Here is a 25,042-nt window from a genome sequence, read left to right as displayed (position 1 = left end):
CAGACAGACACACACACACAGACAGACACACACACACACACACACAGACAGACACACACACACACACACACACACACACACAGACAGACACACACACAGACAGACACACAGACACACACACACACACAGACACACACACACACACACACACAGACACACACACAGACACACACACACACAGACACAGACACACACACACACAGACACACACACACACACACACACACAGACAGACAGACACACACACAGACAGACACACACACAGACACACACACACACACACAGACAGACACACACACACACAGACACACACACACACACACACACACACAGACAGACACACACACAGACAGACACGCACACAAACACATTGACACAAACACATTGACACAAACACACACACATTGACACATACACAAACACACATACATACAACACACACAGACACACACATACATACAACACATACACATACGTTGACACATACACACACACACACACACACACACATTGACACATACACACATGCATACAACATACACAAACACACATACATACAACACACACACACGTTGACACACACAGATACACAAACACACACATTGACACAAACACACATACATACAACACACACACATACACAGACACAAGTGTAACACATCGTCATTATTCATGATGATGGTGGTGATGATGGTGATGGTGTGTGTGTGTGTGTGTGTGTGTGTGTGTGTGTGTGTGTGTGTGTGTGCAGTACCGTCGTGCACCAGCAGGTGTGGCCGCAGCCGTCTCTCTCTGAGGATGTGTGTGAGTGCGGGCGCGGGCGAGAACACGTGACTGACGCTGATGTCGAAGCCCATCTTCCGCAGCTTCTGCACAAACCGCTCACGCGTGTTCTGAGTCTCATTAGTGCAGAAGCGCACAATCAGCCCAGAGTCCATCAGCCTGAGACACAGACACACACAGACACACACACACACATACACAGACACACACACAAACACACACACACACAAACACACACACAAACAGACACACACACACAGAGAGAGGTGCTGGTCATATAATTAGAATATCATCAAAAAGTTGATTTATTTCACTAATTCCATTCAAAAAGTGAAACTTGTATATTATATTCATTCATTACACACAGACTGGTATATTTCAAACGTTTATTTCTTTTAATTTTGATGATAACAACTGACAACTAAGGAAAATCCCAAATGCAGTCTCTCAGAAAATTTTAATATTGTGAAAAGGTTGAATATTGAAGACACCTGGTGCCACACTCTAAGCAGCTGATGAACTCAAAACACCTGCAAAGGCCTTTAAATGATCTCTCAGTCTAGTTCTGTAGGCCACACAATCATGGGGAAGACCAAAAGACGACCTTTGACCCCTTGCACAAGGAGGTCAAGACACAAAAGGTCATTGCAGAAGAGTCGGGCTGTTCTCAGAGCTCTGTGTCCAAGCACATTAATAGAGAGGCGAAGGGAAGGAAAAGATGTCCTAGAAAAAAAGTGTACAAGCAATAGGGATAACCGCACCCTGGAGAAGATTGAGAAACAAAACCCATTCAAAAATGTGGAGGAGATTCACAAAGAGTGGACTGGAGCTGGAGTCAGTGCTTCAAGAACCTCTACACACAGACGTATGACAGACAGGTTTCAGCTGTCGCACTCTTGACCAACAGACAGCGTCAGAAGCGTCTCGCCTGCGCTAAAGACGAAAAGTTATAATCATCAAAATTAAAAGAAATAAACATTTGAAATATATCAGTCTGTGTGGAATGAATGAATATAATATACAAGTTTAGTGAAATAAATCAACTTTTTGATGATATTCTAATGATATGACCAGCACCTGTATATACACACACGAACAAACACACATTAATGCTGCAGAAACACCATATACTACACACACACACTGTTTATGTGATATATTTAATATATTGTTTAGTTCTTTATTATAATATGATCGAATAATGAGTAAAGAATGAACACAGCTGACAGTTCCACACACTGAGCATTGCATTGTGGGTACTTCGCACAGAGCAGAGCTATAGATATGAACATGTGTAACTGCTCGTGTGCTTTATGTAGTTTATGCACAGATACCGCTTGACCGCTGCCACAGATCCGGGTATCGCGTGACCTCCGTCCTCTCCGCTGTCATACAGAACCCCACACATGTCCAGAATCACCCCTCTCACACTCCACTCCATCCTGCTCTCCGCAGCCATGCTGACGACACACCTGCGCATGCGCGGGGCTGACACGGCATTCTGGGAAATGAAGTTCTTCTGACGCACGTCGAGATTCTGCTGACCAGAGAATTATGCCACGGAAAATTACCTTTGCTAATTGAATCTATTGTCTGTATGAAGGATCGTATTGTATTTTCGTTTGCTTTTGATAACCACAATAATACGTTTGTAATATTATTAATTTAAATGCCCAATTTAGCCGCTGTAATATTATTAAATAATGCCCAAATTGTATTTGAAACAGGATTTAACATGTATGTATTATTAGTTCGTTTCTCAGGGAACAAATGTGATGAAATTCAAGCGCTCTAAAGATGCGTTACTGTCTGACAAATGAATAAATATGTGTGTAAAATGCAGTGGACGGTGTTTTTTATATATTTGTTTATTAACATTTTATAATATATCAGGGGAAATAACTAAATAAATAAATCACTACATTTAAATAAATAAATAATTAATGTATTACTGTGGCACAGCAGGTCCGCGCGCGAGGCAATCCTGCGTCAGTGTTGCGTCACACTCCGCGTCTGTCCAGAGCGTCGTCGTCATGCGCTCAGCGACTCGAACTTCAGCACCTACAGGTGCAATAAACCCATTAAAGCGTGTCATTAAATGTGTTTTATATAAATATTCCACATTTCTGCAGAAAACCGGTTCGCGGCGCTGAGGCGAGTTGCGTCATGACGCAGAGTGACGTGTTTGCGTCATTTGAATAATCCGTGTAGAGGCAGCGCGCGACACACAGCGGAACAGAATCGACCCGCACGGACCCGCAGCAGGTAAAACACACACACACACACACACACACACACACACACACACACACACACACACACACACACACACACACACACACACACTAGTGCAGGTTAAAGCGTGTTCTGCTGGCGGTACGGGACACACAGAAGCGGGAGAAACGGTTTAAATCAGATAACAGCGCGCGAACGGTGAGGGCTGATGAATATGGAATATTGACAGACAGTATGTTAATGAGCTCACATCAGCCTCAGTGATGAAGATGCTTTCTCTCGCGTGTGTGTGTGTGTGTGTGTGTGTGTGTGTGTGTGTGTGTGTGTGTGTGTGTGTGTGTGTGTGTGTGTGTGTGTGTGTGTGGGGACAGATTCACTGGGAGCTTAGTCGGTGATGTACAGTTAACGTCACTTAATGTTATGAAGTTATTGATCTTCTCTAGACTGCTGTGTAACTACTATATTAATTATTATTATTATCATTATATTTTATTACCTGTGTATGTGTGTGTGTGTGTGTGTGTGTGTCTTTATTTAACCCTGGCAGGGCTCGCGGTGGGTGTGTTGAGGGCAGTGAGTGTCCAGCCAATCAGTGGACGAGTGTGTGAGATCACGTGATCACGTTTCTATATTAATAGGTGACTCTGAGAGTTTCTAGGAATCAGTAATAATTGATGAGAATCTCTGACTGTGAGACCAGTGTTTTTGAGGTCATCAGATCTCTATTATCTATCTGAACATTGATCATGTGATTGGAAAATAATATAATATAGATAAATAGCGGTTTTCCAGGTCAGTTTAATGAGCAGATCCAGGGCTCTGAGGCTGAATGAGAAGCTTCCGCTGGTCTGTGTGCTCATCAGTTCCTTTCACAGAGCCTGACCTCTGACCCCCGACACCACGCGATGTCATCAACAGCATATAATGGATCAACACTTCGGTAAACCGGAGCTAAAGTCCCCATGAAATCAGTTCTCAATGGTTATTGTGTTAATAATCTTGAGTCAGAATAACGTCATCTCTTCTCCGATGATGAGGGCGGGGCCACCTGTCACTCACATGAGATCCACCAATAGCAAACCACACCCATCCAATCAATTCCCCACAGACACACTCAAGCCCCGCCTACATTTGTTCTTGTTTGCGTGTCACTCGATATACGGTAATATATTAAATATGATGATTATGATTTTTCTCAAATGTCACTGATGTTTTGGCAACAGATGCGGATGTGGACCGTCCTGTTCTGATAATTATGGGAAATTCATGGGAAAATGTCAGTCATGTGACTCTTATGTATTCATTTTTATGCAGTTATACTGCCATCATCCCCTTAAAGGCACAGTGTGTAATTATTGAACTCAGAGGCGTGTCTTGACTCGTGAGTGGGCGGAGCTTTTATTCTGCCGCGAGCGCTTCCGTTTCCTCCGCTCGTGTGTGTGTGTGTGTGTGTGTGTGTGTAACGCAGCGCTGTTTGATCCTCTCACACACACACACGTGAGTGTGTTAGTGATGTTGTAATGCTACTCTGTCCGGTAAATCAACATGTGCGGCCTTCGTTTGGGTCTTTGGGCAACAAAATGTAATTTTGTAACAAAACAATTGGGTTTTTTTTAGAACAAATTTTACTCTGTTTATTAATGTTTTTACTCAACATCTGTGCAGTTTTTGGAGTATTTATAATAATTTTTGGATTTTGTTTTTTCACACAAAATCAGTTTTTTATGTAAAATTCACTTTATAAAACACCCAAATTTCTAACTTTCCTTCGTGGGGATAACATGGATAATCTGACATGGTCTAGTGTAATATTTTTGCCCATCTTTTGGAAAATACAGTTTTAAAATGAAAAAAAAAAAAGTGTAAATGTGCTATTTGACTCTTTCCACAAGTGTTTTTCAGTTGGATTAATATCTAAATGTTATGAAATCACAATTATAACAATTGCAATTAATTAATTTAGTCAAAGTTTAGCTTTTTTTTGTACTGAATTTTTTTTTTTTTTTCAATGATGTTACATTACGATTACAATCAAACCTGAGCAAGAGAAAAGTTGCAGTCTTTAGAGTTTATCAAACATCTGATTTTCTTATTATTCTACACATTTAATCTACACTTCAGTGACTAACTGTAGCAGAACACATGAACAGTTATATTACAGATTGAGTCAAAAATACACAACATGACCTGAACAGCAATAACGTGTGTGTGTGTGTGTGTGTGTGTGTGTGTGTGTGTGTGTGTGTGTGTGTGTGTGTGTTTTTTGTCACACGAACATATAAAACGATATCAATCCAATTAATTTCTTTAATGGTAGATCTAGAGAGTGTTGACCGCCGTACAAAGGCTCATGCCATTTGGACAAAGGGAACGTTTTTTTTAACTTGTGCAAACGTCCTTTGGGGTCAGAAAAGTCCCGAAGACCGGAGAAGGGTTCACACAATCAGACTAACTGTGTTGAGCTGGAGAACAATGATGAGTTTCTGTCCATCAATGATCCAAACAGTGGCTAATAAAACACAGCAGATATTAAAGCGACGCTGGGGTTGCCATGGTAACGCTGGTATGATGTCACTGATAGGCGACACATACACACACGATTTACATTTACGTTTATGCATTTGGCAGACGCTTTTACCCAAAGCGACTTACATTGCATTCAAGATACACATTTTATATTTTGCCAGTTCTTGCTTTCCCTGGGAATCGAACCCATGACCTTGGCGTTGCTAGCGCCACGCTCTACTGTTTGAGCTACAGGAAAGCTTTTTTAATTTAAATATTCTTGGACACATTTGGGATGAAGTACACACTCTCTAACCCTGATCTGCTGTTTCTCTGTCTCAGATCGAGCCGTCATGAACTGCATGAAGAGTGTGATGAGGGCCGTGGGCAGGGCGACGCCCACCCTGACCCGCGCAGTGCATTCTGGGACGCGCACGTCCTCCTCCGCGTCCTCCAGAGCCCAGCACGAGGAGCGCGCGCTGACCGCGGAGGAGGTGTTTGCGCGCGAGGAGCGGTTCGGGGCCCATAACTACCACCCGCTGCCCGTGGCCCTGGAGCGAGGAGAGGGTAGGCATACGGGCATCGGATGCACACACAGGGTTTCCCCTGCAATGTGTTCACAGCACAAATCTTCACATGATCAGTAATATCACGACATTCACACTGTAAAGGAGAGAGAGAGAGATTGACGATGGCCAGAGAACTAAACAAAAATGTAGTCTGCTTACACTTACACAATATCACAGGGCTGCAGAGATGTATAGTAACGAAGTAGAACTACTTCACTACTGTACTTAAGTACTAAAAGGCAGTATCTGTACTTTACTAGAGTATTATTTTTTTCTGCTACTTCCACTTTTACTTCAGTACATATTTTCGATGAGTTTAATACTTTTACTCCGATATTTTTTTTTTGTGCTGCATCGTTACTCGTTACAATTATAAACATTTTACGAATCATTCCATTCCAAACCCACATTACCGCGCATTAGAGAGAGAGCGCGCGAGAGAGAGAGAGAGAGAGACAGAGCGCGCGAGAGAGAGAGAGAGAGAGACAGAGCGCGCGAGAGAGAGAGAGAGAGAGAGAGAGAGACAGAGCGCGAGCGAGAGAGAGAGAGAGAGAGACAGAGCGCGCGCGAGAGAGCCCCGCGAGCGCGCATTCACTGTCTTTAAAACAACACGAGCGTCTTGCGCTCAAATTGCTCTCTATTTGTTTACATAGTTAATGTGCACTGTGAAGTAACATATACAAACAATGAACAGCTCTATTTTTATTAACTAAGATTAACAAAGATTAATAAATACAGTAACAAATGTATTGATCATGGTTAGGTCATGTTAGTTATTAGTCTAATACATTAACTAATGTAATGTTAACAAATCAAACCATATTGTAAAGTGTTACAAACAAATCATTTACTCAGAACAGCTCTTGAAATGAGAATATAAGTGTGCTTACCCCATTTTTTTTTGCAAGAGTGGTTATAGTAAGATTTAATCTTAATGAACTACAGTATTTTCAGGTTATTTATATGACAATATGTAGAAAAATTACCTACCAACATTGTGATTGTCCTTTAGCTTAATCATTTGAAATAATAAAAACAATATGATGTTCAAACTTTTGACTACTTTCTTTAATAACTACATAACACAATACTTGTACTTTTACTTTCAGTACTTGAGTAGTACATTTTAAAATAAACTACTTGCAATACTTAAGTACAAAAAATGTTGAATACTTTAGTACTTCTACTTAAGTGTGGTGCTTAAAGAGCACTTCAACTTCTACTCAAGTCACTTTTTTGATAAGGAACTTGTACTTTTACTCAAGTATGTGTCTCTAGTACTTTATACATCTCTGCAGGGCTGTGATATTAATCTTATTTTATTTTCGCTTCCAAGTATTATAAAAAGAAGATATGAGGTAAAACTATTATAAACTATGCTCGCGCATCGTGTAGCACAACTTCCTTCCCTTCACAGCGCGCGCTGTCATTTCTCCCCGAACATGCATTTAACGTCAGACTCGGCACAATCCGTGACTGTTGGCAAATGCACTCTCCACTTTGGCTAAATTGCAGAACGTGTTTGATTAAATGAAAACCACTGTAATCCGCACCATAGACGCTGTTTCCAAGTTCAAGGCGGGTGTGTGTGTGTGTGTGTGTGTGTGTACGCACGCTGCGAAACGGACCGACTTGCACATAATGCTTCGTTTTCGCAACTAAACCATTAAATACACAACAAAATAGCCTATATCTCAAAATGACAGGCTTGGAGAGTATTCACTTAAACACAGTTTAGCTTAAATGGGCGTAAATAGTTGGGAGAAATTAATGGGAGAATGATTTTAGATCTGCGTCTTAAAGGGGCAGCATCTAATAAACCTGATGACGATTGAGCCATTAATGCGAATCAAACAACAAAAGGCAAAGAGAAAATTACTTGCAGCTCTTGTATGATATGTGATGCTCTTCAATTTTTTTTATTAATCATATATATATATATATTAATAAATATATATAATATACATATATATATATATATATATATATATATACATATAAATATACATATATATCATATATTAATAAAAAGGTTAAAAAAAAACCATCATGTAGTAATATTTCACAATATGTTTTTTTGGGGTATTTTGGATTAAATAAATGCAGGCTTGATAAGCATGAGACTTTTTGCAAAAATATAAAATAGTATCCAAACACTTATTTTATTTATTTTTACATATTGCCCCTTTCTTACATTTGAGCCCTTGCCCCTTAGGAACTTTCTGCACGTCCCTGCAGGTTATTGTAGTAAAATAGGCTATAAGCTAGTCACCTTTTAAACTAATAAATAGCTTAATTTGGATTTTAATGTTCAAAATGTCTATTTCTATCCACAAAACAAGTCCCCGGACCCCCTGACGCCGGCTTGGTAACAGCACCGCTGCTGGAAAAAATTCTAGGGGAAACACTGACCCATCATGAGTTTACATGGCCGATGCTGATAACGATTTCCGATTTTTATTTATTTATTTTTTTACACAATAAAAGAATGAAAGTATACATGAACAAGATGTTTATTTGGTATTTAACAGGCTAAATTGGCTTTTGGCTAATGAAAACAAGTCCGCAATCTGAAATTAACGGGAAATTGAATTGGAAATGAAAAGGCTGGAAGGGGAAATTAAAGGCAATAACTGCATATTCTGCAATCCAAACAAAGATTTTACTTAAATCAGCATTGGTTTTTAAATTCAGCGTAAAGAAAAAAGTCTTTACCAGTGAAATTCAATAAAACCAAAGTATATAATTGTTCCAAACTGTTAAATCAAATAATGTTTAGTGCAACGAAAAAAACTAAGAGCAGGTGCTTTTTAAATCAAATGAAGTCAATGTCATTTTAAGGTAAAATAAAAGGTAACACTTTAGAATAATGGTCATTAGTTAATGTATTAACTAACATGAACTAACCATGAGCAGTGCATTAGTTACTGTATTTGTTCATCTTTGTTAACGTTAGTTAATATAAATCCAGCTGTTCATGTTAGTTCATGTTCACACTGCATTAACTAATGTTAACACGATTTTAATAATGCATTAGTAAATGTTGAAATTAACATTAACAAAGATTAATAAACGCTTTATAAGTGCAGTTCATTATTAGTTAATGTTAACTAATGTTGTTAACTAAATTTAACTAATGACCATTATTCTAAAGTGTTACCAAATAAAGATGATCATTCTATAGGCTACAGAACTGATAGTATTTCATTTCTAAAGTGCAGCATGTTCTTCTTTAGGCTACAAAAATAAGTATTTCGGCTTTGTCACAAGTTAGTCTGTTTCGTTCTCATCCGATCCAACACGTGAGAAGCTGAGCTGAACAAACGCTCACTATCTACGCTTGTGCAAGGCTAATGGGTCCTTTAGCGACCTGTTCGTAATCACGTCATCTTTAGGGCACAGCTGATTGGTTCCTGCTGTATCAGTAGCCAATGAGCTTGTGTGCTTTAGCAGTGCAGTTGCAGAAGCCCTCCACCTTCCCCAGCTCCACCTGTGGCGATACACTCGATACTGAACTCACAACACCATATGTATCGCAAAATAAAGAAGAGGGTTTGTTTTTTTAAGCTTTTTATTATTATTATTGTATTATTATCAGGACCCGCAAGTATTTAGCTCATCCAAGAATTTTAATTCTGCAGATATTGTCTAAAATATAACACAATATTAGGTTATTATTTTTTGAACTGTTGTATAAAATCAATATCAGATATGCAATTTCGTGCCAAAAGCAGCACTTGTGTGATACTGCAGTCGATACTCGTCCAGTCAGCTTTACTTCTACAGCACTTTATACAATACAGTGATAAACTGGAAAAACCTGTGTGATACTGGTGTGGTTCGTCACCTGTGTGAAGTGAAAGATGACCTGCTTATGTCTGGGGCGGGTGTGTTAAATGTGTTAGAACCAGCCCATCTAGATTTACACTGAACAAAATTATAACACTTTTGTTTTTGCCCCATGAGCTGAGCTCAAAGATCTATGTCCACAAAAGGCCTATTTCTCTCCAATAGTGTTCTCAAGTCTGTGTTAGTGAGCACTTCTCCTTTGCCGAGATGATCCATCGCCTCACAGGTGTGCCTCAAGGTCTGTTCACACTGGATGCGTGAATAATTTGCGCGATGGTTTTATTTTTTGTTCAGCTGTTTGTGTAATGAGCATCCTCCCCTTCAGACTCTCTGTTTTTAGACTGGGTGCAACCAAAACCTTCTCTCCGGTCTTTTAAATAAAATGAGAAGCTTGTCTTCACTGGATGAGGAAGTGTCCGTGTTTTCTCAGCTGTCGCGCGAATGTTTTGGCAGGGCTCGACATTAACGCTTGTCCGGGACAAGTGAATTTTTTGAAGTATTCTGGTTAAAACGTCAAAACCAAAAATAACTATGGAATCACCAAAGTGCAGTAATGATTCTGCATCAGTTAGTGTAAGTGGAGATCGAGAGTGGATAATAGAAAACAAACTGACGTTAATAAGGTTGAGCTGTTGAGGCTCGCGCAGTCTCTCGAGGAGAAAATGGAAAACAAAGGAGCGCCATTCACACACAGAGAAGCTCAGTTAACACACACGGGTACAATTGTGTAGTTTTTATATTTATAACATATAATACAGTTAAGCAACATTACACTAACAAGAGTGTGTTTTCCTGAATACATCACGACTGAACATGACCCTGATTTCATACGCCAGCTCCATAAACAATTCATTAACATAAATCACTTACATTTTAGATGCAATATTGAGTGTTTTTGTTCTATTTCAGCAGCGAAAATAGTTCCAAACAAAGATCACAGCAGAACCATAACACATCTCACAGCATCAGTGTGTGTTAGTGAAGAACCGTAACACATCTCACAGCATCAGTGTGTGTGTGTTAGTGAAGAACCGTAACACATCTCACAGCATCAGTGTGTGTTACTGAAGAACCGTAACACATCTCACAGCATCAGTGTGTGTGTTAGTGAAGAACCGTAACACATCTCACAGCATCAGTGTGTGTTAGTGAAGAACCGTAACACATCTCACAGCATCAGTGTGTGTTACTGAAGAACCGTAACACATCTCACAGCATCAGTGTGTGTGTTAGTGAAGAACCGTAACACATCTCACAGCATCAGTGTGTGTTAGTGAAGAACCGTAACACATCTCACAGCATCAGTGTGTGTTAGTGAAGAACCGTAACACATCTCACAGCATCAGTGTGTGTTACTGAAGAACCGTAACACATCTCACAGCATCAGTGTGTGTTAGTGAAGAACCGTAACACATCTCACAGCATCAGTGTGTGTTACTGAAGAACCATAACACATCTCACAGCATCAGTGTGTGTTACTGAAGAACCGTAACACATCTCACAGCATCAGTGTGTGTTAGTGAAGAACCGTAACACATCTCACAGCATCAGTGTGTGTTAGTGAAGAACCGTAACACATCTCACAGCATCAGTGTGTGTGTGTTAGTGAAGAACCGTAACACATCTCACAGCATCAGTGTGTGTGTGTTAGTGAAGAACCGTAACACATCTCACAGCATCAGTGTGTGTTACTGAAGAACCGTAACACATCTCACAGCATCAGTGTGTGTGTGTTAGTGAAGAACCGTAACACATCTCACAGCATCAGTGTGTGTTAGTGAAGAACCGTAACACATCTCACAGCATCAGTGTGTGTTAGTGAAGAACCGTAACACATCTCACAGCATCAGTGTGTGTTAGTGAAGAACCGTAACACATCTCACAGCATCAGTGTGTGTTACTGAAGAACCGTAACACATCTCACAGCATCAGTGTGTGTTACTGAAGAACCGTAACACATCTCAAAGCATCAGTGTGTGTGTTACTGAAGAACCGTAACACATCTCACAGCATCAGTGTGTGTTACTGAAGAACCGTAACACATCTCAAAGCATCAGTGTGTGTGTTACTGAAGAACCGTAACACATCTCACAGCATCAGTGTGTGTTACTGAAGAACCGTAACACATCTCACAGCATCAGTGTGTGTGTTACTGAAGAACCGTAACACATCTCACAGCATCAGTGTGTGTTACTGAAGAACCGTAACACATCTCAAAGCATCAGTGTGTGTTACTGAAGAACCGTAACACATCTCACAGCATCAGTGTGTGTTACTGAAGAACCGTAACACATCTCACAGCATCAGTGTGTGTTACTGAAGAACCGTAACTCATCTCACAGCATCAGTGTGTGTTACTGAAGAACCGTAACACATCTCACAGCATCAGTGTGTGTTACTGAAGAACCGTAACACATCTCACAGCATCAGTGTGTGTTCCTGAAGAACCGTAACACATCTCACAGCATCAGTGTGTTACTGAAGAACCGTAACACATCTCACAGCATCAGTGTGTGTTAGTGAAGAACCGTAACTCATCTCACAGCATCAGTGTGTTACTGAAGAACCGTAACACATCTCACAGCATCAGTGTGTGTTAGTGAAGGACCGTAACACATCTCACAGCATCAGTGTGTGTTAGTGAAGAACCGTAACACATCTCACAGCATCAGTGTGTGTTAGTGAAGAACCGTAACACATCTCACAGCATCAGTGTGTGTTACTGAAGAACCGTAACTCATCTCACAGCATCAGTGTGTGTTACTGAAGAACCGTAACACATCTCACAGCATCAGTGTGTTACTGAAGAACCGTAACACATCTCACAGCATCAGTGTGTGTTACTGAAGAACCGTAACACATCTCACAGCATCAGTGTGTTAGTGAAGAACCGTAACACATCTCACAGCATCAGTGTGTGTTACTGAAGAACCGTAACACATCTCACAGCATCAGTGTGTGTTACTGAAGAACCGTAACACATCTCACAGCATCAGTGTGTGTTACTGAAGAACCGTAACACATCTCACAGCATCAGTGTGTGTTACTGAAGAACCGTAACACATCTCAAAGCATCAGTGTGTGTTAGTGAAGAACCGTAACACATCTCACAGCATCAGTGTGTGTTACTGAAGAACCGTAACACATCTCACAGCATCAGTGTGTGTTACTGAAGAACCGTAACACATCTCACAGCATCAGTGTGTGTTAGTGAAGAACCGTAACTCATCTCACAGCATCAGTGTGTTACTGAAGAACCGTAACACATCTCACAGCATCAGTGTGTGTTACTGAAGAACCGTGACACATCTCACAGCATCAGTGTGTGTTACTGAAGAACCGTAACTCATCTCACAGCATCAGTGTGTGTTACTGAAGAACCGTAACACATCTCACAGCATCAGTGTGTGTTACTGAAGAACCGTAACACATCTCACAGCATCAGTGTGTGTTACTGAAGAACCGTAACACATCTCACAGCATCAGTGTGTGTTACTGAAGAACCGTAACACATCTCACAGCATCAGTGTGTGTGTGTTAGTGAATGATTCAGCGTTTGAACGAATCTGTTGAATCAAAGATTCAATGGCCTGTTCATAAACGACCACCTCATTCCTGAATCATTCATTCGTTTGAACGAATCGACTCAATGACTCGCTCATTCAGACGGTCACCTGCGCCACCTACTGGTGCTTTAGTTTCATCTTTACAACATTTCTTATTTGTATATTCAAAAATATTTAAAATAATCTCATAACATTTTTTAATGCAGTTGTAATTTTTCAGTGTAAATGATTTAATTTGATTGGTAACAGCCCTATAGTGTTTTATTCTAATTTAATTTAAAGATCAAATTTAAAAATATAAAATGAAAGCTGAAGCATAACCTATATTTAATAATATTAGGGGAAAATGCTCTTTATAAAAGGTAAAAATATCACAAATATGCAGATTTAAATATGTCAAAGCTGATTGAACACTGGTAAGAATATTGCTTCAGAATAGATTAAATGTACAAAAAAGACCAAATAAATCCGGACAAGCTAATCTTTTACTCGGACAAGTGAGTGACGGATTTACAAGCTTAATGTCGAGCCCTGGTTTGGGAATGTTGGAGCTCTGAAACGCCACAGGCTGATGTCGCGGCTGATGTGAATGGTTTTGACGCGAACTATTCGCACACAAAATATTAGTTTTTCCTGTTCGCTTTTCCGTTACATTGGCCAGCTGACTGCAGAACTGAATGCTCATGTCTCTACCATAAGCTGAAGACATCCCAGTTCCTGCATGGGCTGCACTGGTTGGCGTATAAGACAGCGAGTGCCAATATCCAGAACTTCACAGCCATTGAAGAGGAGTGGACCAACCACAGGCCACAATCAACACCTGATCAACTCTATGAGAAGATGTGCTGCACTGCGGGGGGGCAAATGGTGCGCACACCAGATACTGATCCCCCCCCCCCCCCCCCCCAATACAGTAAAACAACACATTTTAGTGTGTCCAGTAGGGGTGGGAATCTTAATGCACTTAACGATTCGATCCAATTCCGATTCTGGGAGTAACGATCCGATTCCCAAAAACGATTCTTAACAGTTTTGGTAACTAATTATCCTGCTGTGCAAATGCATGAACATTACATTTTAACCAAAATTGAAGCTAATATGTGTTTTGTTTTTAGTTAGAATATCGGACCCACTTTATATTAAGTGGCCTTAACTACTATGTACTAACATTTTAACTAATCATTTGATACAATGCACTTATTGTGTACGTACATGTTTTTACATTGTACTTACATTTTAAATACCTGCATGTAATTACATCTGTAATTAATTTCTGTAGTTACATTTGTAATTACACAGTTGGCACTTCCCTTACACCTAACCCTACCCTTAAACTTACCAATACAACCACACCTGTCCCTAACTCTACCTGTATCACACCTCAATATCAGCAGAGGTGTTTTGCAATACAATTTGAACACCGTAAGTACATTTTTCTTATTTTTTGATGTAAGTACATAGTACTTAAGGCCACCTAATATAAAGTGGGGCCAGAATATCTGTTTGATAGTATTACCATATTAAAAATGATTATGAAGATTTCTTTCAATACTTTCATTTTATTAAGTTATATTCAAGATTAACAAGCTCTAATGAAACATAGTAAGACATACAATTGCAAAGAACAATCATTAAGAATAAACAGTTCTCAATTTACAACTAAGTGTGACAAATTTTCAGTTTCTTTAGTACATTTTAACAAAAAATGTCTTTAAATAAAAAAAAAAGTTTACTTTGGTTAGAGCCACAAAAAAAATCTTTAAAACACTGAGAAGCCAATTTCAGTGTGTGCGCATAACATCTCACATGAGAACCTGCCGAGCTGCAACAGTCATGAGAGACATTTAACCAATCACTCGCCAAAACGAAGTCTTTGTTCAGAATTTTCCACTCGTCTGAAACATTGTGCAGTAGTTCAGCGATATTCCATAAGTCATTACAAAAATGATGTCACAGATGTTGGTCGGTTTATGTCCCGGCCACCGCATCGGAGACACAGGAGTGTTATTAAGCATTAATGGCAAGGAAAGCGCTGTATAGCCGACTTGAGCACCACTTCATTATTTTGGCTCAGAATTTCATTTGTTGGAAATATGAACTTAATTTAGAAATGCTTTTGAAATTAAAAACTTTGCATTTAATAAGCAAAATACATTTTTGAAATGGGGAGGCAGCCAGAGAAGCGGAGGAGCGACTGCTGTAAGGCGTTTGAGCTGCGGAAAAACTGCATAAAACGTGTGTGTGTTGAACCCTCTCAGCGGGAAAAGTGTCCCCATGGGTGAGACGCCCCTGAGCAGGTCCTAGTGTGTCCATTTTATCTTAAACGAAGCCTATCGAACGTTCGCTTATCAGCAGGTTGTTCTGTTTGGCTGGTAACCGCACACACGCACACAGTGGTGAAGTGGCCGTTTGAATTGAACACAGAATTGATTCTGAATTTTGGAGAATCGATTCTGAATCGTTGGATAACGAATTGCGATGCATCGAACTTTTCTCCCACCCCTAGTGTCCAGCCTAAGGCACACCTGTGCAATAATCCTGCTGTCTAATCAGCATCTGGATACGCCACACCTGTGAGGTGGTGGATGATCTCGGCAAAGGAGAAGTGCTCACTAAAACACATTTACAGATTTGAGAAAAAATAGGCCTTTTGTGTAGCCTGACGTCGTCATACTCAATTCTAGTCAGAATTTGAGTCTGATCTGCTCCGTTGGGCTGTGATTATGGGGTGTTTTTTAACCGAACCAGGAAAGACCTCAATTGGATAGACCTACAACCAATCAGAGCAACGGAGCGACGCATAACGTTAGTTATCAAATGTCATCAGAACTCAACTGCACTGTGTTGCCAAGTCCGCGGGTTGAAGCGACCCCAATTATGTGATATACAGACCCAGGAATGCGAATTTTAGCAAAATAACACATATTTTACCCCCCAGATGCCTTTTTTTCCCCTTTTTTTTCCCATTTTTACCATCATCATTTCTGACAGAAATAGTAAAGGTGAACGCATATACGAACAAGTTCTCCGTATAGGATTAGAACAAATTCAACCCAAGCACTTTTGATGACGTGGATGATGACGTTACTGTTGATCATCTGTCCATCATCATCTAAAGCCTGCCCTGATGATTTCATTGGTCCGAACAGCTTCTGTTCGGGCATAATTACTCCTCTATCGATCAAGTCCAGACCGAACTGCCAGAGTTAAAATGTTGTGGGCGGGGCTAAGTTCGGCTGGCATCCAGGCTACCTTTTGTGTACATTAGAGAAAGTTCAGCTCATAAAGAAATGGGGGTAAAAAGAAAAGTGTTGCTTTTATAATTTTGTTCAGTGTATATTTACTTAAGTATTATTTTGATGATGCTACTATTAGTGAGTGGGCCGTCACAGAGAGCTGAGCTGAATCTGTGCTGTTGCAGGAGTTCACATGTGGGACGTGGAGGGCCGGCGGTACTTTGACTTCCTGAGTGCGTACAGCGCCGTGAACCAGGGTCACTGCCACCCGAAGATCATCGGCGCGCTGACCGCTCAGGCCTCCAGACTCACACTCACATCCAGAGCCTTCTACAACGACGTGCTGGGGGCGTACGAGCAGTACATCACCCGCCTGTTCGGATACGACAAAGTGCTGCCCATGAACACAGGTCTGAACACGCCAGACGAGTCTCGCCTCGAGCGCTGAGGAACTCACTGTGTCTCATGAGTGTGTGTGTGTGTGTGTGTGTGTTTCAGGTGTGGAGGGCGGAGAGACGGCCTGTAAACTGGCTCGTAAGTGGGCGTATGCTGTCAAGGGCGTCCCCAAATATGAGGCCAAGATCGTTTTTGCCAGTAAGTCAGTAGAGGAGAGAATCTGAGTCACATATCGGACAACACACTGCTGTTTTCATGTCACACACGTTTAACCCTCTGGGGTTCTTCATTTATGGGTCACACTCATAAAATACAATTTGAGTAAAATAAATCAAATATATATTTGTTCAATATTTTTTATTTTCTTTTTTGGTGTTTTGAGATAATTTTATGATTTATAATGAATATTTATGCAATATATATATATATATATATATATATATATATATATATATATATATAGTGGCAGGGTGAAGAATCACACAACACAGAATTAGTGAAAGGACTGCCCACTTGATGGCCAGGGCTTCCTTCTCCACCGCTGCAAACCTGGTTTCGGCTGGGGTCAACTTACGGCTGATGTATGTGACGGATGCTCCTCTCCCTCCTGGACCTGGGAAAGGACCGCCCCCAGGCCCGTGTCGGAGGCGTCCGTCTGCAGCAGGAAGGGGCAGTTGAAGTCGGGCGCCCTCAAGACCGGTTCCGTGGTCAGTGCGGTCTTGATATCCCGGAAGGTCCTGTCCCATTTTACCTTCTCCGGCTGCCCCTTCCTGGTCAGGTCTGTCAGGGGAGTTGCTAGGGTGGAGGAGTTAGGGATAAAGCAGCGATAATAAGCCTCGTACCTGGGTCTTGGTTTCCGGGCAAGGTGCTGACAGGATGGTGTCGACTTTCTTCTTCTGGGGCTGGATCAGCCCTTGACCCACCCGGAAACCCAGGTACTGAGCCTCGGCGAGGGCAAGATGGCATTTCCGGGGGTTGGCGGTCAGTCCAGCCCGTCGGAGTTCCAGGAGCACCCTGCGCAGCCGCTCCAGGTGGTCCTGCCGGGTCTCGGAGTGGATGGCCACGTCGTCGAGGTAGGCCGCCGCATATGCTTGGTGGGGACGGAGCAGGATGTCCATCATCCGTTGCCGAAGGGGAGCGTCCGGTATTGCCAGTGCCCAGTGGGAGTTGAAAACGCCGTCTTCTCCTTGGCAGAGTTTGTCAGGGGGACTTGCCAGTACCCCTTGGTGAAGTCAAGCGTCGAGATGTACCGGGCCCTCCCCAAGCGTTCCAACAGCTTGTCTACACGGGGCATCGGGTAGCCATCGAACTCCGAGACCTCGTTGAGTCGGCGGAAGTCATTGCAGAAGCGGAGGGTGCCGTCCGGCTTCGGTACCATGACGATAGGGCTGGACCAGGCGCTGCAAGATGGTTCGATTACCCCTAACTTCTCACAAATCTCATCCTCAATGGCATGTCTCCGAGCCTCGGGGACCCGATAGGGCCACTGCCTTACGACGAGTCCGGGTGGTGTGCGAATGTCGTGCTGGATGACGTTGGTCTGCCCGGGACGTGTGCAGAACTGACGGACCAGATGGTTCAGCTCGGTCTTCTGGGTGACGGACAGCTGTTCTCCCACGTCCACCACCAGGGGTTCGACCGAGGCCAGAGCCGTGAGCTGGTCCTGGGTCCCCACCCACCTCTTCAGCAGGTTGATATGGTACAACTGTTCTTCACGCCGCCTACCCGGCTGGCGCAACCGGTAGTTGACAGGACCAACTCGCTCAATGACAGTGAATGGACCTTGCCAGGTCGCGAGGAACTTGCATGCTGAGGTGGGGACCAGCACCATGACTCTGTCGCCCGGTTGGAACTCACGTGGCTGGGCCGCCCGGTTGTAGTGTTGCTGTTGGGACCGCTGCGCCTTCTTGAGGTGTTCCCGGACTAATGGCATGACCCTCTCGATCCGCTCACGCATTTCCCTCACATGCTCGATGGCAGAGCGGAGAGGGGTCGGCTGCTGCTGCTCCCAGGCTTCCCGGGCCACGTCCAGGAGGCCCCTTGGCTGACGACTGAAGAGCAGCTCGGACGGGGTGAAACCGGTCGAGGCTTGGGGCACCTCTCGGACTCCGAACAGGACGTAGGGGAGCATCAGGTCCCAGTCCTTCCTGTCTTCGGCTGCCACCCGCCGGAGCATCTGCTTCAGGGTTTGGTTAAACCGCTCCACAAGCCCGTCCGTCTGGGGATGGTACACGGTGGTCCGGAGCTGTTTTACCTCCAGCAGCCGACAGAAGTCAGCCATTAGCCGGGACATGAAGGGGGTCCCTTGGTCCGTCAGTATCTCCGCTGGGATGCCGACTCGGGTGCAGAGGAGGAAAAGTTCCTTGGCGATGTTCTTTGCCGTTGCCTTTCTTAGGGGAATTGCCTCTGGATACCGGGTGGCGTAGTCAACGATCACCAGGATGTGTTCATGTCCTCGGGCAGACTTAGGCAACGGCCCCAGCAGGTCCATTCCAATCCGCTCGAAAGGTACCCCGATGATGGGAAGCGGAATGAGTGGACTGGGGGGGACGGGCTCGTGGCGCGGTTCGTTGGCAGGTGGGACAGGCTTGGCAGAACCGCTTCACGTCTCCATCCAAGCCTGGCCAGTGGAAACGGTCCCGGATGTGCTGGATGGTGTTGGTCCCCAGGTGGCCGGCCATCGGATGGCTGTGGGCCAGCTCCATGACCATCTCCACTTTTGGCTTGGGAACCACGAGCAGCTCTTTTACCTCCCCCCTCCGCTGGGCGACACCGTACAACAGGCCACTCTTCACAATGAATTGCGAGAGAGGATGGGATGCTGGCTGGTGGTCTTGGCCATCTACCGTACGGACTTGCGACCAACAATTCTTAAGTCGGTCGTCCTTCAGCTGGGCCTTAGCGAAGTAGCCCCCTCCCTGGACCTGTTGAAAGACATCAAGAAACACATTAGAAGCCGGGGAGGGGGACTCACCATCTCTCCCGCTGTCCAACGCCAGCAGGGCGGTTCTCCGTCGCCTGCGGCGACTTCGGTGGCGGCTCCCGGCCCGGCTGGCTGCGTGGGGGCCCGAAGAAGCTCTTCGAACCCCGGCCAGTCCCGTCCAAGGAGCACTGGAAGAGGCAGATCCTTCACAACGCCCACTTCAACCGCCCAGGCGCCGGGGCCAACAGAAATCGTCACTCGGCGTGCCGGGACGTGACGAGTGTCACCGTGCACGCAGGTGATAGGCAGCTGGGCTTTGGAGGTCTTCTGCGGCGGTAGGATGGTGGGCTGGGCGTCGTGGCTTGAACTCCCACTCGTGGAATAACTGGGCGGCCGAGATGGCGGATAGCCCGAGGCGCATGAGGATTTCTTTCTTTAACTCATCATAATTATCAGCGCTCTCAGCGGGAAGGGAAAAATATGCTCGTTGAGCCTCACCGGTCAATAGGGGACCCAGCAGCCGCGCCCACTCGTCGCGGCCCCAGTTCTCCCGTACCGCCGTATTCTCGAACATCCGTAGAAACAGTTCAACGTCATCTTGAGAGGTTAGCTTCGGCAGTAGCTGGGTTACTCGGATACGGGGGTCAGGAAGCGGAACGTGCTGAGAGGCGGAGGGCGGCGAATTCTTCTTCCACCTTTGCCTGACGAGCCGCTAGGTGCTCGGCGATCTGTTGTTGTCGCGCACTCACTTCAGTCAGGCATTTGAGCAGGTCTTCCATGACGGGGAGGAGCACCGCCCTTTTTCCGGGTTCTCGTGAGTTGACTGTGGGGGAATGAAAAAAAAATGATGTAAAAGTTCGGGGATGGTTGGTGATTCTTCACGCTCTTGCCCGCATTCTCCACCACTGTGGCAGGGTGAAGAATCACACAACACAGAATTAGTGAAAAGCCCCCGGAGGGTGGGTTTATTGCACAAAGGTGAACAAACGTGGTGATGGTGAAGAAGTGCTGGTGCGCGGTGCTTCCTTTCTCCTCTGGTGCAGGGTGGGTCGCGGTGACGTCAGTGAGACGGTGTGGCTAGAGTGTCACAAGCTGCTGTCTGAGAGAGAGAGAGAGAGAGAGCGAGAGAGAGAGAAGTGTTAGCGCGTCTTTGCATGGAGTTAGTGCTCAAACTGGAGTCCCATGGTGCTGTGTTTTAAGTGTTGTGGTGATCGCCTGCAGCTGTGAAGATCCGGGCCGTGCTGAGTGGCTGCAGGTGATCCGTGTTAGTTTCCAGGGCGACGCTGACGAGAGCTTGGGAGACTTGTCACAATATAAATTTAAAAAAAAAATTATTGAAGCTGTAATTCATTTTAGAGTCAAGCCTAGGCCTCAAGAAAGCAATTTTTTAAACGAGATCGGTGCCATCCGGTGGACACATTGAGCATTTTTATCACGCAATAGCCCATTTTTACCACTATAGTGGATCTTGTGTTTTATAAAAAATAAAAAAAACATTGTAGCTTCATCGGAATAGTCCGAAACTTGGTATATGAACACCCAAAAAATTGGGGACCGGATTTGAAAAGTCTAAGTGGTCGTAAAAAAAATAGTCACACTCAGGACCTTCGGGTCAAAAATTACCCCGCAGAGGAAATGAATGGGAAATTGGCAAAAATATGAAAATACAGAGTTTTTTTGTGCATACAATCTACAAATCAGCCAGGATGCAGAAAAAAGGACTCAACAGTGAAGGGGTGAATCTCTAAAACATCAAGAGTGCAAAATAGACAAAAAAAACTCACACACTTATACACACAAAAGCACACACACACACACACAAATTAACGCGTGCCATTCCAAAAGCTAATTGTGTTTTTGTGTGTGTGTGTGTGAGTGTGACGCACTTAGACTTTTCAAATCCTGTCCCCAATTTTTGTGGGTGTTCATATACCAAGTACCAATAAAGTCACCAAGTTTCGGACCATTCCGATGAAGCTATGATTTTTAACATCTTTTATTTTAATAAATTCTGGTCAGAAATGACCGAAGAGCCCCAGAGGGTTAATGCTCAGAGACGAACGCTGACTGAGTTTGATGACGTTGTGAGGTAATAATGAGCCGTTGTGCTCCTGCAGTGGGAAACTTCTGGGGTCGCACGATGGCGGCCATCTCCAGCTCCACAGACCCCAGCAGCTACGACGGGTTCGGCCCATTCATGCCTGGATTCGAGCTGGTGCCGTATAATGACATCGCTGCACTAGAGGTGCCAATCACACACACACACACACACGCCAGCAGGTGGTGCTTTTACTGTAACTGAATATTGGCATACAGTCTTCAGGCCTGGACTATTATCACACATGTGAGGTTTGGGGCAGGTCGAGTTACAACAGCTTCCTGTTTCATGGTGTCAATCGCATTCATTAGCTCTTAGCCACGTGTTGCATGATTTAGCATGTTTGGGATTTAACATTGTAAAGGTCTTTAGATTAGACTGACCAAATATGATGTTTATCCGATAAAATCTCTAGGAGGAGTTAAAGTACAACATCTGGAAATGGAAAAACCGCAAACATTTTGCAGAGAGAATTCTAAATATGTCACTTCCTGTTGGTTTCCAGGGTGTTTTGTAGGTGTTGGGCTGTCACGTGTGTGTCCCGAATCTCATACCTGTACATGAAGCGTAGTGTGAACGGCACTTATATTATAAATATTGTAGGTGGCGCTCTCGAGCCATTGCCACGCCTGATTCTGAGGCGAAGAACAGACTCCAGTCCTCACACCATCAGTGCTCGGCCCTTATTATTATTAGTAGTAGTACTGTATTCAAATATAAAATAATTATTATAATAATATTAATGACTATATTCATTAATTATAATATATTAAAAATTGTTGTTGATGTTATTTTATGGTCATAATGATATAATTAACAACAACTTTGACCACATTGTGCAGCCATTCAAACAACCTGTAACTCAACCAGCTCAACCGGTTCTTCCTAATCGTGTGTGTGTGTGTGTGTGTGTGTGTGTGTGTGTGTGTGTGTGTGTGTGTGTGTGTGTGTGTGTGTGTGTGTGTGTGTGTGTGTGTGTGTGTGTGTGTGTGTGTGTGTGTGTGTGTGTGTGTGTGTGTGTGTGTGTGTGTGTGTGTGTGTGTGTGTGTGTGTGTGTGTGTGTGTGTGTGTGTGTGTGTGTGTGGTACAGAAAGCACTGCAGGATCCAAACGTGGCTGCGTTCATGGTGGAGCCCATTCAGGGCGAAGCGGGCGTCGTCGTCCCTGATGCTGGTTACCTCACTAAAGTCCGGGAGCTGTGCACTAAACACAATGCAAGTACACACACACTCACACACACACTTACACACACACACACTCTCTCACTCTCTTTCTCACACACACACACACTCACTCTCTTTCACACACACCCTCTCACTCTTTCACACACACACTCACATACACACGCTCTCTCTCACACACACACTCACTCTCTTTCACACACACCCTCTCACTCTTTCACACACACACACACTCACATACACACGCTCTCTCTCACACACACACTCACTCTCTTTCACACACACCCTCTCACTCTTTCACACACACACACTCACATACACACGCTCTCTCTCACACACACACACACGCACTCTCACTCTCTTTCACACACACGCACACTCTCACAGACTATAGTTGTGTGTTTAATCTCAGCTCAATGTGTGTGTGCAGGTTCTGTTCATCGCTGATGAGGTTCAGACGGGTCTGGCCCGCACTGGGCGGCGTTTGGCTGTGGATCATGAGGCGGTCAGACCAGATCTGGTGGTTCTGGGTAAAGCTCTGTCAGGAGGAGTGTATCCCGTGAGTCTCAAGTCAAGTCAGCTTTATTAATACAGCGCTTCTTACAATACAGATGTTTCACAGCAGCTTCACAGTAGAAACCTAATTAATGCAGCCTAACAATCATTTAACTGAAAAAGTGTTTTATGTGTATGCCACAGTAAAGAGATGTGTTTTTAGTCTAGATTTAAACTGACAGAGTGTGTCTGCTTCCCGAACAATGCTAGGAAGAGTTCCAGAGTTTAGGAGCTAAATAGGAAAAGGATCGAGCGCCTGCGGTTGATTTGGATATTCTCGGTATGATCAACTGGCCAGAGTTTAGAGAGCGCAGTAGACGTGATGGAGGATAATGTGTTAAGAGCTCGCTCAAGTATTGGGGAGCTAAACCATTTAGTGCTTTGTAAGTAATAAGCAAGATTTTAAAATGTATGCGATGTTTAATAGGCAGCCAGTGCAGTGTTGAGAGAACTGGGCTAATATGGTCACACTTCCTGGTTCTAGTAAGAACTGGAGCTGCTGCGTTTTGGACCAGCTGGAGTTTGTTTATTAGGCGAGCAGGGCAACCACCCAGTAGAGCATTACAATAATCTACAGCTCATGAACATTACAATAATCTACAGCTCATGAACATTACAATAATCTACAGCTCATCAACATTACAATAATCTACAGCTCATGAACATTACAATAATCTACAGCTCATCAACATTACAATAATCTACAGCTCATCATCATTACAATAATCTACAGCTCATCAACATTACAATAATCTACAGCTCATCAACATTACAATAATCTACAGCTCATCAACATTACAATAATCTACAGCTCATGAACATTACAATAATCTACAGCTCATCAACATTACAATAATCTACAGCTCATCAACATTACAATAATCTACAGCTCATCAACATTACAATAATCTACAGCTCATCAACATTACAATAATCTACAGCTCATCAACATTACAATAATCTACAGCTCATGAACATTACAATAATCTACAGCTCATGAACATTACAATAATCTACAGCTCATCAACATTACAATAATCTACAGCTCATGAACATTACAATAATCTACAGCTCATCAACATTACAATAATCTACAGCTCATCAACATTACAATAATCTACAGCTCATCAACATTACAATAATCTAC

General features: G+C 43.3%; 2 protein-coding genes across 2 annotated transcripts in view; one reads left to right on the top strand and one right to left on the bottom strand.

Moving 5' to 3' along the window:
* Positions 1–2,315, bottom strand: part of lhpp (phospholysine phosphohistidine inorganic pyrophosphate phosphatase) — a gene marked incomplete at its 3' end in the record, with an annotated part of 8,125 nt that extends 5,810 nt beyond the window's left edge. The window contains exons 1-2 of the mRNA XM_079845515.1: positions 2,118–2,315; positions 755–942 (exon numbers count right to left, since the gene is read on the bottom strand). Coding sequence (XP_079701641.1) covers positions 755–942; positions 2,118–2,263 — 334 coding nt within the window. The 5' untranslated portion in view covers positions 2,264–2,315. The remainder of the gene's footprint in view (positions 1–754; positions 943–2,117) is intronic.
* A 467-nt stretch (positions 2,316–2,782) lies between these two features.
* LOC307143811 (ornithine aminotransferase, mitochondrial-like) overlaps positions 2,783–25,042 on the top strand; it is a 39,590-nt gene continuing 17,330 nt past the window's right edge. Inside the window, exons 1-7 of the mRNA XM_079845574.1 lie at positions 2,783–3,048; positions 5,866–6,090; positions 16,929–17,153; positions 17,242–17,337; positions 22,180–22,307; positions 23,251–23,373; positions 23,771–23,899. Of these exons, the coding sequence (XP_079701700.1) occupies positions 5,877–6,090; positions 16,929–17,153; positions 17,242–17,337; positions 22,180–22,307; positions 23,251–23,373; positions 23,771–23,899 (915 nt within the window). The 5' untranslated portion in view covers positions 2,783–3,048; positions 5,866–5,876. The remainder of the gene's footprint in view (positions 3,049–5,865; positions 6,091–16,928; positions 17,154–17,241; positions 17,338–22,179; positions 22,308–23,250; positions 23,374–23,770; positions 23,900–25,042) is intronic.

The sequence above is a fragment of the Gobio gobio genome, assembly GCF_949357685.1.
Source record: "Gobio gobio genome assembly, chromosome: 20".
Lineage (NCBI taxonomy): Eukaryota > Metazoa > Chordata > Actinopteri > Cypriniformes > Gobionidae > Gobio > Gobio gobio.
This window is presented reverse-complemented; position numbering and strand designations above follow the sequence as displayed.